We start from the raw sequence: 23,690 nt of genomic DNA, 5'->3' as shown, positions 1-23,690 counted from the left end.
AAAGAGTGGGCAGTAGAGTAACTTTTTTTGTAAAACATTTTTTCAATAACTTTTGTAAACAAACTTCATTTCCTTTCTCAAGCACACAAATAACTAGTTTTCCCTCATGGTTTAGAGAACTGACCTTGTTAACTCCTGAATATGAGGAAATCTGAAACTTATTACAGAACTCCTAACTTATGCTGTAAAAAGTTGGGACTGAACTACAGGGCATTTATTGAATTTAGTTGACCTCAATAAGACATGGTTTATAAATATCATGTACTGTATGAGTCTAGTTCCCTGTTTTGGATGATGCTGCACACATGGCTTTCATTTTTGTATGTATGTTTTGAAACTGAAACTTCTGTTTTTTGCTAGATTCAAATACAGCATCAGTGCTCTGTGATGTTTACAATTTTTAAAGTTAATTTATTTGAATTTATTTTTGTTTCTCCAAGGTGAAGAACATCTGTGCAGGTTAAATCTTTTTCTCTCCTCCTCCCTCCCTCCCTCCCTCCCTCCCTCCCTCCCCCCCCAAAAAGGTCAGATGCCAGTCAGGGCCCCTAAAATTAAACATCACTTCAAGGCTAATTTCCATGGCAACGTCAACCAAACTCTGTGTCTAGAAATTCTTCAAATCTGTCCCACATTGGGAGTACATAGAAACATAGGAGATAGGAGTAGGCCATTCGGCCCTTCGAGCCTGCTCCGCCATTCAATGCGATCATGGCTGATCATCCAATTTCAGTATCCGGTCCCTGCTTTCTCCCCATACCCCTGGATCCCTTTAGCCTTAAGAAATATATCCAACTCCTTCTTGAATATATTTAATGAATTGGCTTCTACTGCCTTCTGTGGTAGAGAATTCCACAGGTTCACCACTCTCTGGGTGAAGAAATTCCTCCTCATCTCAGTCCTAAATGGCCTACCCCTTATCCTTAGACTGTGACCCCTGGTTCTGGACTCCCCGACCTTGGGGAACATCCTTCCTGCATCTAGTCTGTCCAGTCCTGTCAGAATTTTATAAGTTTCAATGCGATCCCCTCTCATTCTTCTGAACTCCAGTGAGTACAAGCCCAATCTCTCCTCATACATCATTCCTGCCATCCCAGGTATTAGCCTGGTGAATCTTCGCTGAACTCCTTCCATGGCAAGAACATCCTTCCTCAGATAAGGCGACCAAAACTGCACACAATACTCAAGGTGTGGTCTCACCAAGGCCCTGTACAACTGCAGCAAGACATCCTTGTTCCTGTACTCGAACCCTCTCGCTACGAAGGCCAACATACCATTTGCCATCTTAACCGCCTGCTGCACCTGCATGCTTGCCTTCAGCGACTGGTGTACAAGGACACCCAGGTCTCATTGGCAATAGATTGGGAGAAGGAGAAGTGCATTCAGATGATAATCTGCCTTCCTGTTTTTGCCACCAAAGTGGATAACCTCACATTTATCCACGTTGTATTGCATCTGCCATGCTTTTGCCCATTCACCCAACCTGTCCAAATCATCCTGGAGTGTTTCGGCATCCTCCTCACAGCACACACGCCCACCCAGCTTTGTGTCGTCTGCAAATTTGAAGAAATTACCTTTAGTTCCCTTGTCTAGATCATTAATATATATTGTGAATAGCTGGGGTCCAAGGACCGATCCCTGCGGTACCCCACTAGTCACTGCTTGCCACTCGGAAGAAGACCCGTTTATTCCAACTCTTTGCTTTCTGTCTGCCAACCAGTTCTCTATCCAAGTCAATACCTTGCCCCCAATCCCATGTGCCTTAACTTTATATGCTAATCTCTTATGCGGGACCTTATTGAAAGCCTTCTCAAAGTCCAAATACACCACATCCACTGGTTCTCCCATATCTATTTTACCAATTACATCATCAAAATATTCCAGTAGATTAATCCAGCACGATTTACCTTTTGTAAATCCACGTTGACTTTGTCCGATCCTGTCACTGTTTTCCAAGTGCTCTGCTGTTACATCTTTTATAATGGACTCTAGCATTTTCCCCACTACCGATGTCAGGCTTACGGGTCTGTAATTCCCCGTTTTCTCTCTACCACCTTTTTTGAATAGTGTGGTAACATTAGCTATCCTCCAATCCATGGGTACTGTTCCAGATTCCATCGAATGTTGGAAGATGATCAGCAATACATCTACTATTTCTAGGGCCACTTCCTTAAGTACCCTAGGATGTAGATTATCAGGCCCTGGGGATTTATCGGCCTTTAATCCCATTAACTTCCCTAACACCATTTCCCTACAAATACTGATTTCTTTCAGTTCCTCCCTTACATCAGACCCTATGTTCCCTGACATCTCTGGGAGGTTATTTGTGTCGTCCTTTCTGAAGACAGAACCAAAAATATGAATTTAGTTGGTCTGCCATTTCTTTGTTCCCCATTATAAATTCCCCTGATTCTGACTGCAAGGGACCTACGCTTGACCACCAATCTTTTTCTCTTCACATATCTATAAAAGCTTTTACAGTCAGTTTTTATGTTCCCTGCAAGCTTACTCTCATATTAAATTTTCCCCTTCTTAATTAATCCCTTTGTCCTCCTTTGTTGAATCCTAAACTGCTCCCAATCCTCAAGTTTACTGCTTGTTCTGGCCAATTTGTATGTTGTCCTCCTTGGATCTTATGCTATCTCTAATTTCCTTTGTTAGCCACGGTTGAGTCACCTTTTTTTTGTTTTATTTTTATGCCAAACTGGGATGAACAAATTTTGTAGTTCATCCATGCTGTCTTTGAATGTTTGCCATTGCCTATCCACTGTCAACCCTTTGAGTGACATTCCCCAATCAATCCTACCCAACTCGCGCCTCAGACCAGCATAGTTTCCTTTATTTAAATTCAGGACTCTAGTTTCTGAGTCAGCTACTTCATTCTCCATCTTAATGAAGAATTCGATCATATTATGATCGCTCCTACCCAAGGGGCCTCGTACAACAAGATTGCTAATTAATCCTTTCTCGTTACATAATACCCAGTCTAAGATGGTCTGATCTCTGGTTGGTTCCTCGACACACTCCAGGAATTCCTCCTCCACAGTGTTGTTACAAATTTGGTTAGCCCAATCTATATGTAGATTAAAGTAACCCCTGATGACTGCTGTGCCCTTATTTGCACGCTTCTCTAATTTCCCTTTTAATGCCATCCCCAACCTCCGCATTGCATCAAATTTAGATGTAGGAGTTGCTTATTTTACTGATTATAAAATATAGAATTAATCTCTGGAGGCATAGCTAAAGAGAAACAAACCACTTGAAACAAAAAAACAATTAGAGAGGGGGGAAAAAAAACCTCTGTGATTGGTTATAAAGAAGCACCGAGAGACAATCTCAACAACCGGTCAGCTAGAAAAATAATGTATAGTCCTTTCATATTCTTGGCCTGTCCTGACTCAGATGAGCTTCAGGAGGAAGTAAGGGAGGAACAATGCCAGGTGCAATTGTCCAGTTGGTTCGGTCATATTCTTCTAACTCCCTATCTAATCCTGTCCATCTCTGTCTCTCAATCCTCCCTCCATCTTTAAACAAAACTCCTTTAAAAACATCTCCTCTTTGACAAAGATTTTGATCATCACTCCTAATCTCTCCATCCTGGCTTGACATCTATTTTTCCTTATACCTATTTGCAAAATACCTTGATGTTTCTTGGGTCAACAGTGCTAGATAAATGCTAGTTGTAGCAATAAATAATGTATGTGTAAGGAGTTAAATGGTCAGCTCCAATTGAAATTGCCCTGTTCAGTGATTTTGTTCCAAAGCTGCTGCATTCTCTGCTGCTTCAGTTGTAAGCCTGACCAATTTGTGGAAACATACACGATTCTAAGACTGACAACCATGCAGTAAAACTGTAATGTGCATTTTTAAAAAATGTTTTACATTTCATCCAAATCAGATCTACGATTATCAGTGGTGAACCTGTGGATTTCTCTACCACAGAAGGCAGTGGAGGCCAATTCATAGAAACATAGAAGATAGGAGCAGGAGTAGGCCATTCGGCCCCTCGAGCCTGCTCCGCCATTCAATGAGATCATGGCTGATCATCCAAACTCAGTACCCTGTCCCTGCCTTCTCTCCATATCCCTTGATCCCTTTAGCCTTAAGAAATATATCTAACTCCTTCTTGAATATATTTAATGAATTGGCCTCTACTGCCTTCTGTGGTAGAGAATTCCACAGGTTCACCACTCTCTGGGTGAAGAAATTCCTCCTCATCTCTGTCCTAAATGGCTTACCCCTTATCCTTAGGCTGTGACCCCTGGTTCTGGACTCCCCGGCCATCGGGAACATCCTGCGTCTAGTCCTGTTAGAATTTTATAAGTTTCAATTCATTAAATATATTCAAGAAGGAGTTAGATATATTTCTTAAGGCTGAAGGGATCAAGGGATATGGGGAGAAGGCAGGGACAGGGTACTGAATTTGGCTGATCAGCCATGATCTCATTGAATGGCGGAGCAGGCTCGAGGGGCCGAATGGCCTACTCCTGCTCTTATCTTCTATGTTTCTATCTGATGGAAATGAATAGAACACGATCTCAATAACCTGCAATTCAGTCCCCATTTCTGAGTCCTACAGACCAGGAAAGTCCTTAAGTTCAATCCCTGGTCTGTGACTAGTTAGCTGATGTCAGGTGGTCATTACTGCTGATCCTTGTACAGTTACTTCTACTGAAAATGTGTGTGTGGGTGTTGGAACAGCTCAGCATCCAGTTCAGCTAGGATGCCCTCGATAGTCGGATAACCTATCGCCATTCACTGAGGCTCAAACATGAAGAGTGGCCACAGGGGAGAGGGGGAAGGAAGAGAATGAAAAAAGTGCTAAAGTAGTACTATATAAAACTAATTACCATACTGTATCCTACATAAAGAACTGACTGTGTTAAATTTCAGCTAAAAGCTCGTGATGTTAATGGACAAGCACTGGCTTTTCTTCGAGATTTGGTGGGAGCATTGCTAAACCTTCACACCTATACGGAGCAAAGAATTCAGATCTACCCCATTGACTCTGCGACAGACACTATATCACCTTTGAACCAAAAGGTATGTTTCATTTCTTAGAAAATTGCTGTACCTAATGGTGGGGGGGGGGAAAAAACTTTTAACTGAAGTATGCCCTTTGATGTTGCTAGCAAAGACTTTAGCCATAGCAAAATCATTTAAGTTTTCTGCATCATGTATCCTTATGGCTAACCACTACATCAATAAAATTCTCGCAGCAGAGAGAGAATTATACCAGATTGCAGCATTAGTAAAGGTTGTCAATACAAGTTCCTCGTATGAACAGGGAGTAGTGAGAAAGATTGGGAGTATCTAAAGAGTGAGGAAAAGCTTCCTTGTTAAATAAAAAGGCCGAGGCTCTAAACATTCTGTGACAGTAAAACTGCAAATACTGTTAATCTGAGATAAAAGCAGAACATTCTTATGCACAATAGGTCAACGAACATTTGTGCAAAAGATAAATTGATGTTTTGGGTGTACCATTTCAGAAGTTGATTTTATTGCTGAAAGGTTATTGGTTTTAAAACATTTTCCGTGTCCAGATTGCGAATAGGTACGAGTCAGTTACAAGGTAGCAAGAATTTCGGGCAGCACCATAAATGTCATCTGAAATCGGAGATGGAAATGCTGCCTCTTAACTTTTTCAGGTTTCCCCCACCCACCTGCCAAACAATTCCAACCTGAGCAAATCTTTTTCAATTTTCTTATGGCCGCTCTAACATGATAAATTTCCAAGCCACAATATTCAGTTAAGTGGAGTTGATGCAACAGGTATTTTTTACAAGTGACTTTAGGAACCTGGAGACATTAATGCTGATTTTATATTCAATACTAACCAATCTCCAGCAATGCTCACCATGTCAGATGATGCACTGTTTTTCTAAGGGCAAAAGTGTTACATCACGTAGTGTGCAATATTATTCTGTCACAAAGTTGGAACTGTCAGTTTAAGGCCACAAAGTCTAATTGTTAAATACCGGCTTAATTCAGTCAGAATTGAATTGCTGATTGATCAGGGAACTTTGCCGATTGGAAACTATTTGTAAGCTTCAAAGATTGTTTTGTATCTGTAACAAAGTGTGACGTCCGAAATGTTGTTTCTATATTTTCTAGGGAGAGAAAGCATTTGCTATTATTTTTTGATATGCCTCCGTGAGGCTCCTTGGGATGTTTTTCTATGTTGAAGGCTCTATATAAATGCAAGTTGTTTCTGCGGCTCCTCGGTATATTGAGTTTGCAGCTGCATTATGCTGTCCTGTTGAGTGGTAGGATGTGAGCTTATATGTGTAATTTCCCCCTCGTGGGAAATTCCCAATTAGCAAGAAATTGATGGATACAAGTACTTGTATGCCAGGCAGCAAAATTGGATGGAGTGACGTCCTGTGTTGTCTTGTACTTGTACTCCTGGGCTGAGGAGTGTTGGGCTGAGGTTGCCTGCCTGCCATCTTAACCCCACCAGCGACCTTCAAAATTTTTTTTTTAAATTAATTTACCTGGGCCTCCTGTGGTCACGATGCTGCCAGCTTTCACCTGAGAATGTATGGTTTTTAGTTGGCCCGCAATTAAAGTGCGTATCCTGATGACATCAATTTGCCTTCTACCATACTGGTGATGCAATAATAATGGAGTTGTTGACTAATCATAGCAATTAATCTATATCAATTAGTCTACAACAGACACAGACATGACATGAGAGGAAACCCCAGTGGCGGAGAGCATTGGGAACCATGGGTCCAAAGCCACCTGCGCCTCCCAAGCATACTACACTTGCCATATGTCATGTCTCAAATTACTCATGTATACTGTATCCTTAAAAGCTTGAAGAAAACGGGGAAAGAGCAGAATGGTGTAGTTGGCTCCAATGTCAATCTAGCACGGACGTTGGTCAAATGGTCTCTTTCTGTGTTGAAATTTCCATGATTCTGATTCTGTGACATGATTATAAAGGCTACACTTGTTTTGTGTGTTCTGTGAAACATCAGAATGTTTCAGAGCATTCTATGTAAAATAAATCCATATACTAATATACAGTCATTTTTCTTTTTCGTTTTTTCAGTTTTCCGAATACCTGCATGAAAATGCCTCCTACGTTCGTCCTCTAGAGGAAAGGATGTCGCACCTATTTGAAAGCATCACTGAAGAAACTGTTACTACACTTGTAAGTTTATTAAAGTTGGCTTAAATATAGATCTGTTAATCCAAATATTTTTAATTCAGTATTATTGTGGATTGTTGTACATACTAGTGAAAATCTGTCTTTCTCTTATTCTAGGAAACTACTGTGAAACTTAAACCATTTTCAGACATTTTTACTTCTTATGTTTGCTTCCTAAAGAAGATTCTACCGTACCAATTAAAAAGGTAAATTCAGTTGATCCTTGCAACTTGTGTACAACACAGTGAAATGCACGGCTAATGCACAAGTTTTATCTAGAGATTTGTTTCAAGTCTCATACTCCAGACGTTCTGATATCTAAGAAATACTGACTTTTTTCTTCCATTATTCATGCACACAATTGATGGGGAGTCAGATTGCTAGAAATAGAGATTTGTTTTGTGATTAGGTCTGTTCCATGTGAAAACCTATCGCCTTTAAAACACACATGCTTTTATTAGTTGGATCACATCCTTTCATCTCATTGTTGCTGAAGTTCAATGCAACACTACCAGATTTCCAGCCAACTCTTAAGTGCAGCATTTTAAGACCAAAATCTCTATGAATGTGAATGATTAGCTCTGCAAGATGAAACATTTTTTTATAAACATTGGTGACTGCTAAAACATATCTTGCAACCAGGGACATGGACAAGAAGTCAATGGAAGTTTCATGATCTTAGAATTGTGACTAAACAAGATAAAATAAAGGGTTTGGAAAAAAATAGCATTCCACGTCCTTTCCTCCCAAAGAGGTGGCACGAAGGGCAAGATTTGATCATTTAAGTATATGTGACTATTGATGAGTCAGCTTTGAAATGGTTGTACTGACCACCGACTGGTTAAACTTAAGGGGGGGAAAATTTGGTTGCTTTGCGCCTCCCATTAGCACCCTAAGAGGGCGCTAATGGGGCGCAAACCAACTAGCGCCCGGGCATGGCTATGTTTGCGCCGCTCGCGAAATTGACCAGACATTTTGCGGCAGCGCTAAACACTGCCACCACGATCTCTTGTGCCCGCAGATAGTGACGTCAGTCGAGCATGCAACGCCCCGGTAGCACTCCGGACCAGATATTGAGTGGCGCCCCCTGCCGCTAGCAATGACCGGTTGAGAGGAATGTTTTGCAGTCGGCAAGGGACTGGGGGAGCGCTAATTAAAGGCGACTGCTTCCTGACTCTTTTGTCGGCACAATTTTTGCACCACGCATTCTGAGAAACACACTTCTGGAGAGATTCCTGTGTGAAGGAGTTTTGGGTACTGAGCTGCACTTTGCAGGTTCATTTTGATTTGTCCTTCCTTGCATCGATTTAGAAGAGACTATGGGGGCTGCACTCTGAGCTCTTTCCCTGGGCCTCTCCATTGTTCTTTCCAGCAGAATTGATGTACAGGTCTCTCCAGGCCGAGATTCAAGGCTGCAATGAGCAAGGTGTGGATGGAAAGCAAGATCGACCCTCCTGTTTAAGAACTGGCCGGCGCCAGTGTGTCTTGTGTTCCATTGCTGACTGACATCACATGAGCTTCGCCAGCGCTCTGAAGTAGCGCCTCGCTCCTCTGCATTAGCGCCTTGAGAGGTGTGTAGCACCTGATTTAGCGCTCCAATCACTTCCAGGGGCGATAGAAGCCAAGTTTGCAGTCTGAGGCGATAATTAGCGGCAGGCGCTAAACTTTGCGCCCGGCCGATTAATTGTACCCCAAACAGGGTGATACCGAATTTCTTCCCCAAAATATCAGTCACCTCAATATCATGGCTCAAACAAATGGAGTAAATAGTGTATCTAAGTTTAAAACTGGCAAGTTCTGAACCCGTCTCTCCTTTCTACCCCTGTGCCCCCCCCATGTCTTTCAACACTCAATTGTGACATTAACGTGGGAGTTCCAAGAAAGTTGATGAGAAACTTTTACCTGAATATGTTCCCTTTTAAGTAAAGGCTGATGTACAACACTTCACAAATGCACTGCTGAAAAATAACTAGGGGCCATATTTTTTCTTTCAAATTAAATTTGATAAATGCCAAACTCAGTGTTCAGGATTTACTTTTGAATATAAATGCTCAGAATTATCCATTTACCTGCTTTGTACATCAATAACACATTTGTTTTCTGTGTAAATTATAAACCTTTCATCTAATTTTTCACCAAGGCTAGTGAACAAGTAAAACAGATTCTCATTCATTTTGAGAATGGGAAGGATTTGCACCTATTTTAGCACAGTAAATTAAAAAGACTTAGGGTTTTTTTTTCACTGAACTTGATAAGTGACTTCTGCTTATCAGAATCTAGGTTCATCTGACAACATGGCTATGAATATCGGCTTGTCAAATCTAATATTCCCATTTTGTTTTTTGTAACTGACTTCTTTAACAGAATCTGAGTTTTGTCAAAAAATGGACACGCGAGCCATCAGCATACCCCTTTGTAGAAATTCGTGTGTCCTCTTGATTCTGATCCGATATCTGGTATTCGCCAAATGAAAATTTGGTTGATGCAGGTGTATAGCGCAGAATTTTGGTGTAAAGCTGCTCACTCATAAGTTAATATTTCTTTAAGGTGCAGTAATATTGGGCTAAACCAAATTTATGATTTGTATTAGATTTTTCTATCTTATTAGCCTGTGTTCATTTCTCTGTGGATTGTTTTTGAATGATTTAGTGAATCTCTGTGCTGCTTTTACCTCTGGATTCAAGTGAGCATTATTCACTCTTCTAGTTATCAGTGTCCTGCCCTGTATTGCCAATACTCATTAACAGCGCCTAGTGTTTTTAGTGTTGATACACACACACACGTCCCATAGTGTCAGTGAAGCTATCCTAAGGGGTAAATTTGCATATTTGGTTTGTATAGAATTGTCTCAGTTCTGATTTGTTCAGAAATGCATTAAAGAATGAGTGACTTGGCTTGGATGCTTATAAGGAAACATTAATCATTTTGCCTTGTTGGACTGCTTCTAGTTTGGAGGAGGAATGTGAGTATTCGCTCTGCACAGCTAATTTACAAGCAAGAAACATGGAACTGCAGAGTGACATGCAAAAGATGACTGCTGTCTTTGAAAAGCTGCAGGTTTACATAAGTCTACTTGCTTTACCAAGTGAGTTCACAGAATGGCTTTGTTGTTTTTGTCACTTTAGATTATCGCAAAAGCCACCGTGTGTGTTCCTATAAAGATCTGTCCCCAGAATGTTTTTGTCACTGGTTAGAAGATTCATCTCCGTACAGGAGAGTAATGAGGCTGATCACATTATGGAAAGAATGAGTTATGATCAGCAAGTAATCTAGGGCTCTGTAGCCTTGGAGGGGAAATTTAGGGGTATACAAGATGGAGAAAGTAAATCTCGAACAATCTTTTCAGATACACTCTGCAGCAAAACACGAAGGTATAGGTTCAGGCAATCTTAGGACAGTTGTCGGGAAATTTATCTCCACACAGACAATGATCAATAGATGGAAAGCCAGGAAGGGTGGTTAAGATCAGCACACTGGGCTCATTTAAGAAACAACTGCATACTGAAATGGGAAACTTGAAGGGTCAGTGTTCCGGAACACCAAACCAAAGGGCTGCTTTCTTCCAATTCCATTTTATGGTCTTGTATGAGTAGTTAGTCCATAACTGTAAAGGAAGTAAAGAAAATTCAAGGCCTGTCTTGTTTTCTTAAATCTGAGGACTAATTTATTGAGTCAAGTCATTGCTATATTCTTCTCTTGACAATTGGATGTGCTGACAGAATTTCTCGGATTGATCTGAAGATGTAGTCGTAGTACATTGATTTTGGGTGATAATCACATGTAAGGTACCAGATTTGATGGTGTGCATATTCTTTTACTTTAATCCAATTGTTTTAATGTTGTGCTTGAGAATTTATTGGACTTTTAGTTCTTGTTAGAGATTTTTTTCCATTAATGAATTGTATCATACCGGAGAAGTTAGGAAGCATGAAATATGATTCTGCATAATTTATATAAATTAGCTTTTGGAAAAACCTGTAATTTACTTGAATTTTTATTTGATGCTGTAGGAATGTTTTTTTTCTGAAACCTGCTTGAAAGCTAAGTAAGGTGAGCTGAAGCTGGTACTAAACAAGTTTTATGCAGGAAGATTTAAAGAAACCTGTTTTGCCTGTTCACAGCGTTGATGTATGAAAATTAATTGTCTTTTATACTCTGCATCTTCTGTCTCTTAGGTACAAAACCTGAAAAGCTCCTTCAGACAAACTATAATGTAGTTTTCACCCAGCTTGCTGCTTGTCTTCATTCATTGCATGATGTCATGGCCGGTAAGTCTAAAAACAATAAAACAAAGGCGTTCCTTATGGGCTTTTCAGTGAGACATAAGGATTTGCTGTGCCATTGTGTTTAACCGTGCTTTAATAACAGTTTTGAAAGACAATAGAATTTTGAACTAAATAGCCAAAAGAATAAAAATAAAAATGTAGTAAGCTGCTTATTCCTCACTTTTTATGACCTGATTTCTAATTCTTTGTATCCCTATAGTATCTGCTGAATTGTTAATCAAATTCATTTTAGAATGTAGATTGTCTGTCCAGTGTACTAGATAACTGCCTATCCAGAAGTTAACAACTCTAAGGGAGTGTATAATGTCATTCCCTTTTTAAAAAAAACAATTGATGTGCATAGCAACGGCCAGCACTGTATCCTAGCACAAAACCCAACTACTTGTTTACTCAAAATTGTTTCCCTCTATCATGTAAAATGATCCTGATCAATAATACAGGCGTAATTTGAAAATAATCTGCTTTGATTCATGCATTCAGTGTTGGAGAAATAAAGGGCAAGGTTTTCTGCTGTGTATATTATAAACTGACTTGTTTATAAATCCTATTGTACAATATGCAACAACTTGCATTTATATAGCGCCTTTAAAGTAAGAAAACACAGGGGTGCAATCAGACAAAAATTGATACCGAGCCAAAGAAGGTGATATTGGGAGAGGTGACTCAAAGCTTGGTCAAAGAGGTAGGTTTTAAGGGAGGGTCTTTAAAGGAGGAGCGGTTTAGGGAGGGAATTTCAGAGCTTGGGGCCGATACAGCTGAAGACACTGCTGCTAATGGTGGGGCAAAGGGAGTGGAAGGAAGTGTAAGAGATCAGAGTTGGGGGAATGCAGAATTTTCAGAGTGGTAGGGCTGGAGGAGGTTACAGAGATTGGGGAGGTGCGAGACCATAGAAGAATTTGAACACTAGGATAAGAATTTTAAATTTGAGGCGTTGGTGGGCTGGGCGCCAATATATGTCAATGAGAGCAGGGGTGATGGGTGAGCGGGGTTTGGTGCTTGTATAGTTTGAGCTCAAGTTTATGGAGGGTGGAAGATGGGAGGCCATTGGAGTAGTCGAGTCTGGAGGTAAAAAGCAGTCATACTTTTAATTTTTAAAATCAGACGACACAAAGCTGTGAGAGTATGCTGTGAGGAGGATGTCGTGAAACTCCAGTACGATTTGGACAGGTTGGGTGATTGGGCAGAAACATGGCAAATGCACTATAATGTGGATAAATGTGAGGTTATCCACATTGGTGGCAAAAACAGGAAGGCAGATTATTATTTGAATGGCAATAGATTGGGAGAAGGGGAAGTGCAGAGAGACCTGGGTGTTCTTGTGCACCAGTCGCTGAAGGTAAGCATGCAGGTGCAGCAGGCGGTTAAGAAGGCAAATGGTATGTTGGCCTTCGTAGCAAGAGGGTTCGAGTACAGGAACAAGGATGTCTTGCTGCAGTTGTACAGGGCCTTGGTGAGACCGCACCTTGAATATTGTGTGCAGTTTTGGTCGCCTTATCTGAGGAAGGATGTTCTTGCCATGGAAGGAGTGCAGCGAAGATTCACCAGGCTGATACCTGGGATGGCAGGAATGACGTATGAGGAGAGATTGTGTCGATTGGGCTTATACCCACTAGAGTTTAGAAGATTGAGAGGGGATCTCATCGAAACCTATAAAATTCTGTCAGGTCTGGACAGACTAGATGCAGGAAGGATGTTTCCGATGGCCAGGGAGTCCAGAACCAGGGGTCATAGTCTAAGGATAAGGGGTAAGCCATTTAGGACTGAAATGAGGAGGAATTTCTTCACCCAGAGAGTGCTGAACCTGTGGAATTCTCTGCCACAGAGGGCGGTGGAGGCCAGTTCATTAAATATATTCAAGAAGGAGTTGGATATATTTCTTAAGGGTAAAGGGATCAAGGGATATGGGGAGAAGGCAGGGACAGGGTACTGAATTTGGATGATCAGCCATGATCTCATTGAATGGCGGAGCAGGCTCGAGGGGCCGAATGGCCTACTCCTGCTCCTATCTTCTATGTTTCTATGTTCACTTGTTTAAATACATTGTTAAAATACAAAGGGACCAAAAAGGAGACCTACACATGGAGGCTGGGTATGGCTGAGGTACTAAATGAGTACTTTGCATCTGTCTTCACCAAGGAAGAAGATGCTGCCATAGACACAGTGAAGGAGAAGGTAGAGGAGATACTGGATGGGATAAAAATTGATAAAGACGTGGTCCTAGAAAGGCTGGCTGTACTTAAAGTAGATCAGTCACTTGGATCGGATGGGATGCATCCTAGGATGCTGAGGGAAGTGAAGGAAAAAATCGCGGAGGTATTGGCCATAATCTTCCAATCCTCCTTAGAAACGGGCGTGGTGTTAGAGGGTGTAAAGATAAACCAGCAACTATAGGCCAGTCAATTTAACCTTGGTAGTGGGGAAGGTTTTAGAAACCATAATCCGGGACAAAATTAACAGTCACTTCAAGTGTGGATTAATTAAGGAAAGCCGGCACGGATTTGTTAAAGGCAAATCTTGTTTAGCCAACTTGATTGAGCTTTTTGATGAGGTAACAGAGGGTTGATGAAGGCAATGCATTTGACTTGGTGTACATGGATTTCCAAAAGGCGTTCGACAAAGTGCCACATAATAGGCTTGCCAGCAAAGTTGAAGCCCATGGAATAAAAGGGACAGTGGTTGCATGGATATGAAATTGGCTAAGTGACAGGAAACCGAGAGTAGTAGTGAACAGTTGTTTTTTGGACTGGAGGAAGGTATACAGTAGTGTTCCTTGGGTTGGTTCTAGGACCACTGCTTTTCTTGATATATATTAATGACTTGGATGTGGGTGTACAAGGCACAATTTCAAAATTTGCAGATGACACAAAACTTGGAAGTATAGTGAACCGTGAGGGAAATAGTGGTAGACTTCAAGAGGACATAGACAGGATGGCGGACAAGTGGCGGAATAAATTTAACGCAGAAAAATGCGAAGTGATACATTTTGGTAGAAAGAATGAGGAGAGGAAATATAAACTGAAGGGTACAATCCTAAAGAGGGTGCATGAACACAGAGACCATGGGGTATATGTGCACAAATCGTTGAATGTGGCAGGGCAGGCTGAGAAAGCAGTTTATAAAAAAAAAAAGCTTACATGATCCTGGGCTTCATGAGTAGAAGTGTAGAGTACAAAAGCATGGAAATTATGATGAACCTGTATAAAACACTGGGTTCGGCCTCAACTGGAGTATATTGTGTCCAATTCTGGGCACCGCACTTTAGGAAGGATGTGAAGGCCTTCGAGAGAGTGCAGAAAAGATTTACGAGAATGATTCCAGGGATGAGGGACTTCAGTTACGTGGATACACTGGAGAAGCTGGGGTTGCTCTCTTTAGAGCAGAGAAGATTGAGAGGAGATTTGATAGTGGTCTTCAAAATCATGAGTGGTCTGCACAGAGCGGGATTAAACCGGGTGGACTTGAACAGTGTTTTATTTGGGAATTTGGAAACGGTGGGAATTTCTGGTAAGTATTGGGTAAGCAGAAGCTGTAAAAATTGAAATTTTAGTTTAAGACTTTGATTTTAACCTAGAACTTTAAAAACTGTAGTTAACAGAAGCTGACTGCCACTGGCAGTTACCTGTCAGTCAGCTGTAAGTGTTTGTCTTGAATCGGCGCTAATCACAGGGAGCAAGGGAGCGGAGTCATCACTTGTAAATTGGGTGAGGTAAAAGTGAACATTTCTGCAGAACAGAGTGGGATTAGACAGAGTGGTCTTGAACAGTGTTTTATTTGGGATTTTGGAAAGAGTGGGAATTTGGAGAAGAGGGGGAAGGAGTTGCTGCTTTTTGCCTATACTACTTGTAGTGCTTTGTATTGCAGGTAAATATTTAATTTCAGTACCCTTAACTTAATCTAGATCAAGCAAGTAGTCAGGAAACTACACTGTAAATTAAGTTACCTAATTGCAAATTTAATTAAATGTAATTAAATAAAACAAGGTCATATAGGGATGGTAGTGCAGGTGGTGTGCGAGTTTGTTGAGAGTACGTATTGTGATCCCGGACAACCACGTTTGCAGTGCTTGCATCTTGAGGAACTTCAGCTCAGTTTTTGAGCTGGAGTCTGAGGTGCAGACATTGCGGGGTATCGGGGATGGGGAGAGTTACCTGGACAATTTGATCCAGGAGGCAGTTACACCCCTAGGTTAGGTAGTGGTCAGGGACAGGAGGGTGTGACTGCAACTCAGGCAGGTAAGGGGCCCCTGGCTGCAGTGCTGGAGGAGCCTCACTCAGCCTTTGCCCTTGTTGCAAACACTGACGATCACTACAAAGGTGAGCTCTTGCACCCAGGCTCTCCAGTGACTCCCTCCTTAGGCTAGAACAGATGGCAGCTGCAGGTGAGGTTACAGAAGTGATCTGTCACTGGTGAGAGAGGTTCTCCCGATGAGGTGGGACTAGACAGCCAATTCAAAACTTGTTACCTACAGAAAAGTGTAAATGCATTAAAAATGATTTTCCAACATTTTCTTACCTCTGAAACTCACCAGTGCACTATTGGATCCTTCCCACCACTTTTGCAGCTGTTATCAATGCAGAAACAGTACAGCAGATTCGCAACACACCACACTTAACTGGCGTGGTGTCCAGATGTCAGGGAACCTGAGGCAGAAGCGGCAAAATTAAAAACGAGCCTGTTAACAAGTATCTGTTAACAGCCAGGTAAGTGGCTGTAATCCTCTTCCTGCCGCTAGGTGTCTGGTCCATGCGCAAATCGGGGACCTGACACTTGGGAAGATTGATTGGAGACGGGTTGACAGCGGGTTTCCTACCCACTGCCAATCTGCGATTTTGACAGCGGTCCCGCCTCCAATCCCACACCCTGAGGACTGGCAAAATTCTGGCCTTTGTGTCTGTCTTCACAGAAGAAAATGCAAAAAACTTCCTGGAAATAGTGGAGAACCAAGGGTCTAGCGAGAATGAGGAACTGAAAGAAATTGGTATTAGTAAAAAAGTAGTACTGAGAAATTAATGGGACTGAAAGCTGAGAAATCCCCTGGACCTGATGGCCTACATCCTAGTGTTTTAAAGAGCTGGCCATAGAGATAGTGGATGCATTGGTTGCCATTTTCCAAAATTCCATAGATTCTAGATCGGTTCCTGCAGATTGGAAGGCAGCAAATGTAACCCCATTATTTAAGAAAGGAGGGAGAGAGAAAACGGGGAACTACAGACCAGTTAGCCTGACATCAGTAGTGGGGGAAAATACTAGAATCTATTATTAAGGACGTGGTAACAGGGCACTTCATAATAGGATTGGGCAGAGTCAACACGGATTTATGAAAGGGAAATCGTGTTTGACAAATCTGTTAGAATTTTTTGAGGTTTTAACTAGCAGAATAGATAAGGTGGGGGAGACCAGTGGATGTGGTGTATTTGGATTTTCCAAAGGCATTCGATAAGGTGCCACACAAGAGGTTATTAAACAAAATTAGGACTCATGAGATTGGGGGGTAATATACTAGCTTGGATTGAGCATTGGTTAACGGACAGAAAACAGAGTAGGAATAAACGTGTCATTTTCGGTTTGGCAAGCTCGAAGGGCCAAATGGCCTACTCCTCCTATTTCTTATGTCTAGACAGAGTAGGTAGAGAGAAACTATTCCTATTGGCAGAGGGGTTGAGTACCAGAGGACACAGATTTAAGGTGATTGGCAAAAGAACCAAAGGCAACATAAGAACATTTTTTTTTGGAAAAGCAAGTGGTTAGGATCGGGGTGCACTGCCTGAAAGGGAGGTGGAAGCAAACTCAATCACTGCTTTCAAAAGGGAGTTGGATAAGGACCTGAGAGAAAAATTGCAGGGCTACGGGGAAAGGGCTGGGGAGTGGGACGAGCTGAAGTGCTCTTGCAGAGAGCCGGCATGGGCTTGATGGGCCGAATGTCGTCCTACTGTGCTGTAACCATTCTATGATTCTATGATTTTTGTTGGCGCTTTCAACACTCTTCCTTTTATTAAACTTTTGATTTTCTTTGTAGGTAGACCCATTTCAATATTCAGATTCAATATTAACTTACGTTCCAACTGATCTAAACAAGTGATCGCCTGGATTAAAGTCCTTTTGGAATTATTGAGAATATTCACATTATTTTATGAATTCATCCAAGTAGTTTTAGAATGCAGTTCCCTTGTGTTTGTGTTCCTAGATTTGTTCTTCCACTGCAGTGTCTGTGAGCAGTAAATGACATCACCACTGACAGATCCCAATGGGCTGCAGCTGCTTGTAATTGATCCATTGTGTCTTTCATTTAAATCGGATTGTCAAAAGTATTTTATGAAGCCATTTGAGTATACAATCACATACATATTTTCAGATCATTGTACATTACACATTTTATGAAAATGTATATTTTATGAAGCCATTGCACATTGTGATTACCCTGTGCTCTCACAAAGGAGAGTGTTGATATCTTCAGATTTCTTGGCATGACTGTGCTTACACTGGAAAAATGCAGATTAAGGGATTGCGATATCTTGTTAGGTCTTGGTTTCTGTAGGTTAGTTATGCTTTGAAGAAGGGACCCTGTATACTCGTGGTTATGTTGGTTGGGATTTGTCACCCTTCATGCTCCGAGTGGGATGCTGTGCCAGAGGGAGGCCAGTTTGTGTTGACTGGCCTTCAAGAATGTGCCACTACCTGCTTGGTATTTCCCCCAGTTCCAGGCAGAGGCTAAGTATCTCTTGTCTGATTATTATATGCTGCAAATGTGTTTCAGCCGCATGTGTTGTGCAGAGGTCTGTACTTTCCCACAGAGGAAGTTATTGCATCATGCAGGTCGTAATAAGAGTTAAGCTAGCCTGCTCCACGCTGGGAGGTCCACCCTCTCCAGTGGGCAAACCCAGCCAGCACTGGACCTCTGATTGCAGCCTCTGGACTGCAATCCAAAATGGCTGAATGCGGAGACATGATAGGTATATGTGGAGAAGGATGCCCTCCGGCAGTTGTGGGGTATAGACGGATGGAATTTGTGCATCTTCTATATGTAACGTAAGGTATTTGTGTCTTTCTCTACATTTGGTGGTGTTTAGAATCTGATTCCAAAAGAAGGGTGAATATTCATCTTCAGCTAGGTGTGGTATGAATAAGTTGTTCATCTGATTAGGTCAGCATATGTGCTGCAAAGATGAGTGGAGAGGGTTCTTTTGTGCAGGATGGTGACTTTGGTGTGACATTTAGGCCAAAGTATTCAAAAATGGCCCCTGACCATGCAAGGAAATAAGATTGTTGTATTTGTGAGGGGCATGCTCTCTGTTTTAGAGCAGTTTTTTGTTTGTTCATGGGATGTGGGAGACACTGGCAAGGCCAGCATTTATTGCCCATCCCTTATTACCCTTGAGAAGGTGGTGGTGAGCTGCCTTCTTGAACCTCTGCAGTCTGTGCGGTGAAGGTACTCCCACTGTTGTTGGGGAGGGAGTTCCAGGATTTTGACCCAACGACGATGAAGGAGTGGCGATATATTTCCAAGTCAGGATGGTGTGTGACTTGGAGGTGATGGTGTTCCCATGCGCCTGCTGCCCCTGTCCTTCTAGGCGGTAGAGGTTGTGGGTTTGGGAGGTGCCGTCGAAGAAGCCTTGGCGAGTTGCTGCAGCGCATCTTGTAGATGCTACACACTGCAGCCACGGTACGCCAGTGGTGGAGGGAGTGCATGTTGAAGGTAGTGGATGGGGTGCCAGTCAAGCAGACTGCTTTGTTCTGGATGGTGTCGAGCTTCTAGAGTGTTGTTGGAACTGCACTCATCCAAGCAAGTGGAGAGTATTCCATCACACTCCTGACTTGTGCCTTGTAGATGGTGGAAAGGCTTTGGGGAGTCGGAACCAAAGTTCCCTTTAACTTTTTTTTGGGTGCGCGGTTTTTCCTATTTAAAAGCCGGTGAGCTGGCTGTGTGGGAGCCGCAGAGCACTGTGCAACTGAGCAGCTTAAAGGGAACATTGTTCTGGAGGTGAGTCACGTGCCACAGAATACCCAGCCTCTGACCTGCTCTTGCAGCCACAGTATTTATGTGGCTGGTCCAGTTAAGTTTCTGGTCAGTGATGATTCCCCCCCCGGATGTTATTGATGGGGGATATGGCGATGGTAATCCTGTTGAACGTCAAGAGGAGGTGACAAGACTCTCTTGCTGGAGATGGTCATTGCTGCATGCGGGCATGGACTGCCTCATTATCTGAGGAGTTGTGAATGTAACTGAACACTGTGCAATCATCAGCGAACATCCCCACTTCTGACCTTCTGATAGAGGGAAGGTCATTGATGATGCAGCTGAAGATGGTTGGGCCTAGGACATAGCCCTGAGGAACACCTGCAGTGATATCCTGGGGCTGAGATGATTGGCCTCCAACAGTTGGGTTTACCTTTCTTTTTTTAATGCAATTGTGGCTGCCCTGAGTGTGTCTTGGAGGGTCTTTGTATCCAGCACATAGTGTAGGAGTTTCAATAGGAGAGGCGTAAGCTCCGGGAGTAGGGAATAGGATTTTGGGTCCTTTCTGGCCTGTATTGAAGCCTCTTCAGTGTTCTCTGTTCAGTGTCTCCTCTGTTGAAGATCTTTCTGGGCTTGCAGTCTTTTGTGCCTCTTGGCAGAGAAAAGCGGTGATGAAGTGGACAGCTTTGGTGGTTTCCCATTTTAGTGTGGGGGAGATGTGGGACCTCTGGTATCCAGCAATGCAGCTTACCCGGAGATAGGATAGGAACTCTGGATCACCATAGGCGGGCAATGTTGAGGTATCTGTCAGAAGAGGCATGGGTGGTTGGCTAGAATGAACTAGAGAGTAATACAGGATATGATCTGAGATGGCTATTAATCCCATGTCGCAGTATGTAACTCAGAAGAAGTAATGTACCCTGGAGTATTTCTTTTGTGGGTTCACATTGAAGATGAATTCCTTCTCTGGGGCATAGGGCCTGCGAAAATGTCCTAGGTCCTCTGATTGTTCGGGCTGCTTGACCTTGGTATCTTGTGCCTGCCGGGAGCCTGTCCTAGTCGTCTGCACTCATAATTACTGCCTTCCATAGCTGTGGCATATGTGGGGACTTTTTAAAAAATGTATTCATTCACATGATGTGGGTGTCGCCAGCATTTATTGCCCTTGAGAAGGTGGTGGTGAGCCGCTGCCTTGAACCACTGCAGTCTGTGTGGCGAAGGTACCCCTACATTGTTGTTAAGTAGGGAGTTCCAGGATTTTGACCCAGCAACTAAGAAGTGGCAATATAGGTGATATATTTCCAAGTCAGGATGTTGTGTGACTTGGAGGTGGTGGTGTTCCTATACGCCTGCTGCCCTTGTCCTTCTAGGTGGTAGCAGTCATGGGAGGTGCTGTTGAAGAAGTCTTGGCGAGTTGCTGCATATTGTAGATGGTACACTGCAGCCACGTTGTGCAGGTGGTGGAGTGAATTATTAAGGGAATGCAAGGAAGTCCTCATTTGGGGCATAGGCGTTAAGCATAGTTATGGGTTCTTCCACTATTTAACCTTTTTTATTAGGGTGTAGTAGCTGTCCACTACAGGTATAGTTGCCTGCAAAGTGAAGTGAAGTTTTTGCCTCTGCCCCTACCTCAGCCTATACTGCTGGAAACCCTTTTCTATGCATTTATCACTCGCTCACCCATCACCCTGGTCTTCACTGACTTAACTGTCGTCTAATGCCTCAAATTTAAAAATGTCAATCCCTTCATAGCCTCGCCCAACCCTATCTCTATAACCAACTCTAGCTCCCGAAGTGTCTCTCTCTCTTTTTTTCCTGACTCTTGGCCTCTTGTGCTTCCCCCCCCCGCCCCCCTTCGTCCCATCATTGGCGGCCGTGCCTTCAGACCATAGACCCCATACTCTGGACTTTTCTTTCTAAACATCTCCACCTCACTCTCATCATTTAAGGCCCTCCCTTAAAACTCACCATTTTGACCAAGCTTTTGATCACCCCAGCTAATATCTAATTTTTTACACCTCTGTGAAGCACCTTGGGTCATTTTTATACATTAAAGTACAATATCAATACAAGTTGTTGTTGTTGTAGTACAGCCACCACCCTACCCCTGAGTAGGAGGCAGGTGGCATTTGTCACACCCAGTCATTTGCAAGTTTGGTGGGGTTTTGAGGTGGGTTTCTTTTTTGTAGGAATGCCACATCTGCCCATTCTACCTTTTGGGTAGGTCAGAATTATCTTCTGTTTGGGTGATTGAGTCCCATATCCTTTAGTGATATCATGCTTGTATTTGATTCTTTATAGGCCCAAATCCATAGCTGCAAGCTGATTGTTTTAGCAGCCTTTTGGAGAATTTGTAAATACACTTTACCACGTTTTGCACCCTGTCCAAAAAGGTGCCTTTCTGGGATGGGGCTCTGGCAACAGATTATTGTCTGGATAGATTTGTATTGTGTCCTTTCACTTTCTAGAATGTCGTCTTCTATTCCCTACTCCTCCCTCTGGATTTTTGTTTGCAATGATTCAGTGCATTCCATTTATATTTGTATCACCTGACGTCCTCCAACTCCGATTCAGTCTCTATTGATAAATGTGCTGGTGGATAAAGTAATGTTCTGATTATGCCTGGGATGCCAACAATTCCTGATGGTTTTCTCCCTCCAGTGGCTCAATCTCTGGGGAAAAGAATGGGAAGCACTTTACTGGCTCAAATGTTCTGCCCCTTCCTAAAGGGAAGAAAAGTTGCCTATCTAGAGCGACACACCTTTACCCTCTTGTATTATTCATGTTAGTCTGTGTCACCTACCAAGATGTGTCTGACTTAACTATGTCAGTCCCAGGTAGGAATATATGAATCTTGATTAGACATGTGTATCAAAATAACCTGCATAATTTTTGTACATAACACACATTCTTGGAAAAATGTGGTTTTAAAATTGCTATCTTTTGAGAAATCAATGTTTATTGCAGAGCTAATGAGTGTTTTTGTTTCTCTGTCTTAGATATTTCCAAGCACTACAGTCAGAAGGTTTCATTAGAGCAAGAACTACCCACCATTACACAGAAGCTTAAAACTACCAACGACTGCATTCTTTCTTCTGTCATAGCATTGTCAAATGTTACAGGAAAGGTAACTGCTCATGAGCTACAACTGCTACAAAATGAGGAAAATGTTATTGGCAGTTTTTAAATGGTTGCCACATTTGCTTGCAACTAATACGAGAAGTTACTTTTTAATAGTATTTAAATCCTAGATAAGTTGCAGTAACTTCTTTTAAGCTGATTGAACTGAGTGCACAATCTGCTAAACAGGCTTCCCAGATTCATAGAAAATTCAGCACAGAAGGTGGCCATTTGGTCTATTGTGCCTGTGCCAGTGTTAGCTCTTTAACTCGAGCTGTCTAATCCCATTTTTCCTTTTCAAATACGCAAACACTTGCAGCAGATTTAAATAAGCTTTAGAAGCTCAATTGAAATAAAGCAGAAAATGTCCCACCTAAAATGTTAACCTGTCTTTTTCGGGTGTTGACTGACCTGCACTTTTCCAGAGTTTTCTTTATTTCATTTGTTGGAGTAGTTCTTAACAAAATAATGGTGTATTGTTTTATTTGACTGACTGGCTGGTGGGCTGACTACTTACTTGCAGTAAAATCGCAATGGGACGATTGGCTAGTGTATCGTAGTTAAACAAAATTGTGTAAAGCACCATCTTCACTTCATAATGAGACTATTTGACTGCTGTCTTTCACTTCTTTATTTAAAAAAAGTGTCTGCTAATGGGCTATTTAAATTTGTTTTGGACACCACGCAATACACAGTACAAGTGAAATAGTGAGAGTGGAGGGTCACCCTCTAGTAAAACCAGATCTATTCATCATCACTCTGTTTCAGTTGCAACAGGAAGTTAGGGCCACTAAAACAGCCAGTTACTTATTCCTTCCGCCCAACTTCAATTTGCTGATTGTAATTCAGTCTTTCTCGCAAGCTACTTTGTACATGACCTCTGCATTCCACTTCCCTCCACCGTCTCTAGTGTACATTTATTAATATTTAAATGTTTATAGCATTCACTGAAGTATGTGAGTGCAGCTGTTCAGCATAATAATACTGCAGTATCATAAAAGTTCCTTCAATGCATTGTAGAATTCAGTCCAGCAATGGGAAATGTAAATTGTTGCTGAAAATATTTCCCAGTGCAGATTCCTACTGGATGAATGTTTTAAAATGGACTAAATGTCCATTATTTGTTTGCATATATGATTTGGATTGAGTTCCTTTATGCAAATTGATCGAATTTGCT

At 42.1% G+C, this 23,690-nt stretch overlaps 1 protein-coding gene across 4 annotated transcripts in view; it reads left to right on the top strand.

Annotated features, from left to right (window-relative positions):
- The window catches only part of ppp1r21 (protein phosphatase 1, regulatory subunit 21), a 90,376-nt gene that overhangs the window by 42,502 nt on the left and 24,184 nt on the right, over positions 1-23,690 (top strand). For all 4 annotated transcript variants that reach the window (XM_085980353.1, XM_085980358.1, XM_085980350.1 and 1 more), the window contains 6 exons: positions 4,891-5,040; positions 7,055-7,156; positions 7,271-7,359; positions 10,102-10,238; positions 11,329-11,421; positions 22,393-22,520. In XM_085980353.1, the coding sequence (XP_085836479.1) occupies positions 4,891-5,040; positions 7,055-7,156; positions 7,271-7,359; positions 10,102-10,238; positions 11,329-11,421; positions 22,393-22,520 (699 nt within the window). The remainder of the gene's footprint in view (positions 1-4,890; positions 5,041-7,054; positions 7,157-7,270; positions 7,360-10,101; positions 10,239-11,328; positions 11,422-22,392; positions 22,521-23,690) is intronic.

Source organism: Somniosus microcephalus, chromosome 3 (genome assembly GCF_052327205.1).
Source record: "Somniosus microcephalus isolate GS21.2 chromosome 3, FLI_Smic_1.0, whole genome shotgun sequence".
NCBI classification, from domain to species: domain Eukaryota; kingdom Metazoa; phylum Chordata; class Chondrichthyes; order Squaliformes; family Somniosidae; genus Somniosus; species Somniosus microcephalus.
Note: the sequence above shows the minus strand (reverse complement) of the source record. Positions and strands in the feature narration are given on the sequence as shown.